Here is a 4,751-nt window from a genome sequence, read left to right on the forward strand (position 1 = left end):
GGAGTTTGGATCCCTGGGCTGCAGCCCTGCTCTTCGTTCTGAGCGTGGGAAGGGCTTTGGCGCTACCCGAGGTACTGAAGCAGATTAAAGGTTGGGTTGAAAAAGAATTGCTCGCCGGCACTCGGCTCTCCCCTCTCCCCTGCCTGCCGAAGCCCCGATTTCGTTCCTGGGGCCTCCCTACCCGTCACCTAGCCGGCTCCCACTCCCGAGTACTCAACGCCGCTGTCTCCCAGCGCTTTCGCCCTGCTGACGTCCAAAGACGTTTGAAATTTGACCTCCTCGCTCGAATAGTTATATTGGAATAACTATAAGTTCTTTCCACAAATGAGCCCTCCGGCCGTTCTGCAAGCTTGCTGCGTTCTAATGCCGCTGGATAGCGTGCGTTGGTAGGACTGTACTTTCTGTAATGCTTGATGAGTTCTTTGTGTACCTGCAGTCCTTTTACACCCGGTCACATGGGGCTGGCAGGTTGAGAAGTCGTTGGAGAGGGCATTATAAGTGTGTTCGAATAGTAATTCTCAGAGATGAGATCCTTCCCTGGACAAGATCCGGTACGGAAATTCTCCGGTGCGCTGTTTTGGCGCCTGGTTCCAGAGGAAGAAATATGTCTTCTGTAAATCTGACATAAAGGCCCTGTGTTAGAGGAATTCTGCAGCATATACTGGCAGTTAACGTTTGAGCCTCTGTTTCCTGCCCCCCCCTCCCCCCGCCCCCGGCTTTTCTTTCTGGAGTTCTAATAGTTTTCTCTCTTCTGCAGATATGCACCCAGTGTCCAGGGAGTGTGCAAAATTTGTCAGAAGTGGCTTTTTATTGTAAGCGGACACCAGAGCTAACGCTGCGAGCCCGCTGCTGCCTGAATGGGGAAGGCACCATCCTGGGGTGAGGGAGAAGACCTCCCTGGGTACTGGAAAAAAGTTCCCAAACCGGATTCTTCAAGGCTTGCCTGATTGGCTTTGGCGATAAATATTCATATATATTTTTGAGGCATCTAAACCGTGATAAGTGAAGAATCTGCCTACAGTCCAGGAGACCTGGGTTGGGATTCCTGGGTTGGGAAGATCACTCGGAGAAGGAAATGGCAACCCACTCCAGTATTCTTGCCTGGAGAATCCCATGGACAGAGGAGCCTGGCGGGCTACAGTCCATGGGGTTGAAAAGCGTGAGACACATACTGAGTGACTAACACTTTAAACAACCCTGTGGTTCTTACTGGTTGAAAAATGCATAAAAGTCATAATTTTGAGCATTTTTTAACCTTATTTCTTTTGTTTATTATCAACTCTCTGGCTTATTTACTGTAGTGTCTCCATGAAATGACTCCTTTGGCCTCCAGGACACTGATACACGGTTTTCTTCCTCTTCTCATTAATTCATATTTGAGGCAAATTTCTCTTTTTGTCCCCTTATACAGATTACTTCCTGCATTGTTTTCCCCTCACACTCTTGAGAATCCACTTATTCTTACAGCTTCAACCATTATGCAGGTGTCTCCCAAAACTAGATCTCTCTTAATTTCCTTTGACTTTTCTCCAGATATGTGGAGAAAACATAATAGATTCCTATTAAACATTTCCTTTTTCAGAGCACCCTCACTTCTGATTCAGATTGTCTTGCTTCCTTTCTCCTCATTCCGTTATCTATCTGAATACTGATTTGTATTGAACTTTCAGAAAACCAGTTTCTTTCCATTATTGCTCTGGCTTTAAAATTACACTTACAATTGTCTGTGGTCCTAGGATAAAGTACAAACCAGGAACTATCATAGACTGGCCCAACCTACCTTTCCAACATTACTTTCAATCAGTTGTCCACTCAAACCCTCCAGGAGAGTCTGGCTTCAGCCTTCTACCTCCAAAAGCAGGCCACCTTTGTTTCTCTGTTCAAGCCTCTCTCTTTACCTAAACTTGCCTTCCTCCATCAAATTAGGACATATCTGTCCTTTAATTCCAACATCTTTTGTGAATACTCTGTACTACTAAATGCCAGAGTAATATCTTTTAATTTTTCACTTCCTCTAATCCTTAGTGTCTGTACCACTCAAGTTAATTTTATATACTGTTCACATTGCAATTTAATGTTTATATATTTTTTATTTTGGGTGATGGTCTTGTTCCCCTAGTACCTTGTAAACAACTTGCAAGCTAAGATACTGAATGTTATTTTTAAGTCTCCCAATTTTTGCAGTTAGTAGGCATTAAGTAATATTTGCAGTTAGTAGTCATTAAGTAAATACTAAGGCACCATTCCATTAAGTAAAGGAATAGCAATAGATATTGAAGAAATATGACTAGTGCAAATGAGGGACAGAAATTTTAAATTTAAGTAGCTACATGTGTTAGTGGTTACTTAATTGGACAATGCAGGATGAAAACATCTACCAGAGTGCCTAGTTTGTGGTCCTGACATAGGTGTGTTCAATGAATATTAGCTGTAAAGAGGGTTGTAATAGCTTACCCTGGGTGAAGGGGAAAGATACACAGTTTCACTAATTACTTTATTTCCTCAGGCTGGATCTCCAGAACTGCTCTCTGAAGGACCCTGGTCCAAACTTTCCTCAAGCACATACTGCTATCATCATGTAAGTCGTTAGTTATCCTCCTTCCCAAAAAGTGACCTTGGCATAGGGTTGATGGGAAAGTCTTTGAGGATGGACTGCTAAAAAGATGTTTGAATATTGTCTACATTTGGACAACTCAGAATAAGAACTGGATTACCATCCAGAAAGATGTATGAATGGAAGTAAAGTGTTTTCCTAGAGCACAGTGCTAACAGTGTGTGCTTTGCAGAGACCTTCAGGCAAACCCCCTCCAGGGTGACTTGGTCAACACCTTCCATGGCTTTACTCAGCTCCAGACTCTGTGAGTAAGAGTGTGGGGTGCGGGAGAGAACCAAAGAGAGGCAGTGCTATGAACTCAGCAACTTTGGTCTGCGTATTATGACTGCCTGTGTTGTGTTCAGGATACTGCCACAAGATGTCAACTGTCCTGGAGGTATTAATGCCTGGGATACTATCACTTTTTATATAAACAACCAGAGTTGCGAAGGACAAAGGAATATTTGCAACACCACTGAGGACCCAGGTATGCTGTCTCACTTCCACCCCTCCGGAAACTACCCTTCCTCCCTGTATTCTCTACTTTAGATCAGAAAGACGGTAAAATTGCCTAAGTGCCTTTTGTTCAGGTTTCCGAAGTGTTCAGTTCAGTTCAGTCCAGGTGCTCAGTCGTGTCCGACTCTTTATGATCCCAAGGACTGCAGCATACCAGGCTTCCCTGTCTATCACCAACTCCCGGAGCTTGCTCAAACTCTTGTCCATTGAGTCGGTGATGTCATCCAACCATCTCATCTTCTGTCATCCCCTTCTTCTCCTGTCTTCTTCAGTCTTTCCCAGCCTCAGGCTATTTTCCAATGAGTCAGTTCTTTGCATCAGGTTTCCAAAGTATTGGAGCTTCAGTTTCAACATCAGTCCTTCCAATGAACACCCAGGACTGATCTCCTTTAGGATGGACTGGTTGGATCTCCTTGCAGTCCAAGGGACTCTCAAGAGTCTTCTCCAACACCATGGTTCAAAAGCATCAGTTCTTTGGCATTCAGCTTTCTTTATGGTCCAACTCTCACATCCATACATGAATGACTACTGGAAAAAACCATAGCTTTGACTAGACAGACCTTTGTCGGCAAAGTAATGTCTCTGCTTTTTGATATGCTGTTTACATTTGTCATAGCTTTAATACACTCTCTAGGTTTGTCATAGCTCGGAAGTCTTAACCCTTTGGAAAGGTCTTAAAATTATTTTGTTATCATGATAGTGTTCTGATTATCTGTAGTCTATTTTCCACTCTACCTTTGCCCTAGAAATAGTTGAGAGAATCTAAGCTGAAGGAGATATATGGGAAATACACCTAATGAAATCCAGTGATGTTCTCTGTTTCTCTCTGGCTCTCAGAAATATGTCCTGAGAATGGATCTTGTGTACCTGATGGTCCAGGTCTCTTGCAGTGTGTCTGTGCTGATGGCTTCCATGGCTACAGGTGTATGCGCCAGGTGAGGAATTAGGCCTCCTAATTAGGGGTAAGAGATACGCATAGATCAAGTACCTCTTTCAAAGAAGACCAGCAGCTGATGCAAATCACCTAGAGAAGGAAACTAGAAGAAAACTGCCCTGGCTTAGGGGACAGATACGCTAGGAATTACTGAATGTTAGGTTTTAAGCCCTTGGTGTAACCCTGTATGAAGTTTTTTTGGTCTGTTATTCACAGGGCTCCTTCCCATTGTTCATGTTCTTTGGTATTCTGGGATCCACCACCTTATCCATCTCCATCCTCCTTTGGGGGACTCAACGCCGAAAAGCCAAGGCTTCATGAACCACACAGATCTTCCCACTGACCTAAAGATCATCCCCATCTTAGCCCAGTCAGGGAGATTTGCTTCCTAGACATCAATCATCAGCGGATCCTCCCAGGGCAGAGGCCTCCGATGGAAGGAAGATGGAAATTTGCACAACCCTAGTGTGTTGTAGACACCCAGTCCGGGAGTGGACTAGTACCAGTTCACATTTGTGCTGTTGACCATAATAAACAGTTTTTCTTTTTTTCTTCTTGTCTCTTGGTTGGGGTGGCAAAGGCTGCTTCAGGGGGGAGAGCTGGTTTTCACAGGTTTCCCTTAACTTCGCGCTTGGTAAGAGGTGACCCTACCCGCTAGTACTCCCTGGCCCCGCCCCTCACGCTCCCGGCCCCGCCCCTCACGCCGCC

General features: G+C 44.6%; 1 protein-coding gene across 1 annotated transcript in view; it reads left to right on the top strand.

Moving 5' to 3' along the window:
* The window catches only part of ATRAID (all-trans retinoic acid-induced differentiation factor), a 4,798-nt gene extending 204 nt beyond the window's left edge, over positions 1–4,594 (top strand). The window contains exons 2-8 of the mRNA XM_010840619.1: positions 11–71; positions 758–879; positions 2,507–2,578; positions 2,787–2,858; positions 2,959–3,080; positions 3,947–4,044; positions 4,260–4,594. Coding sequence (XP_010838921.1) covers positions 11–71; positions 758–879; positions 2,507–2,578; positions 2,787–2,858; positions 2,959–3,080; positions 3,947–4,044; positions 4,260–4,364 — 652 coding nt within the window. The 3' untranslated portion in view covers positions 4,365–4,594. The remainder of the gene's footprint in view (positions 1–10; positions 72–757; positions 880–2,506; positions 2,579–2,786; positions 2,859–2,958; positions 3,081–3,946; positions 4,045–4,259) is intronic.
* Positions 4,595–4,751: the final 157 nt, after the last annotated feature.

The sequence above is a fragment of the Bison bison genome, unplaced genomic scaffold (genome assembly GCF_000754665.1).
Source record: "Bison bison bison isolate TAMUID 2011002044 unplaced genomic scaffold, Bison_UMD1.0 scf7180017864145, whole genome shotgun sequence".
NCBI lineage: Eukaryota > Metazoa > Chordata > Mammalia > Artiodactyla > Bovidae > Bison > Bison bison.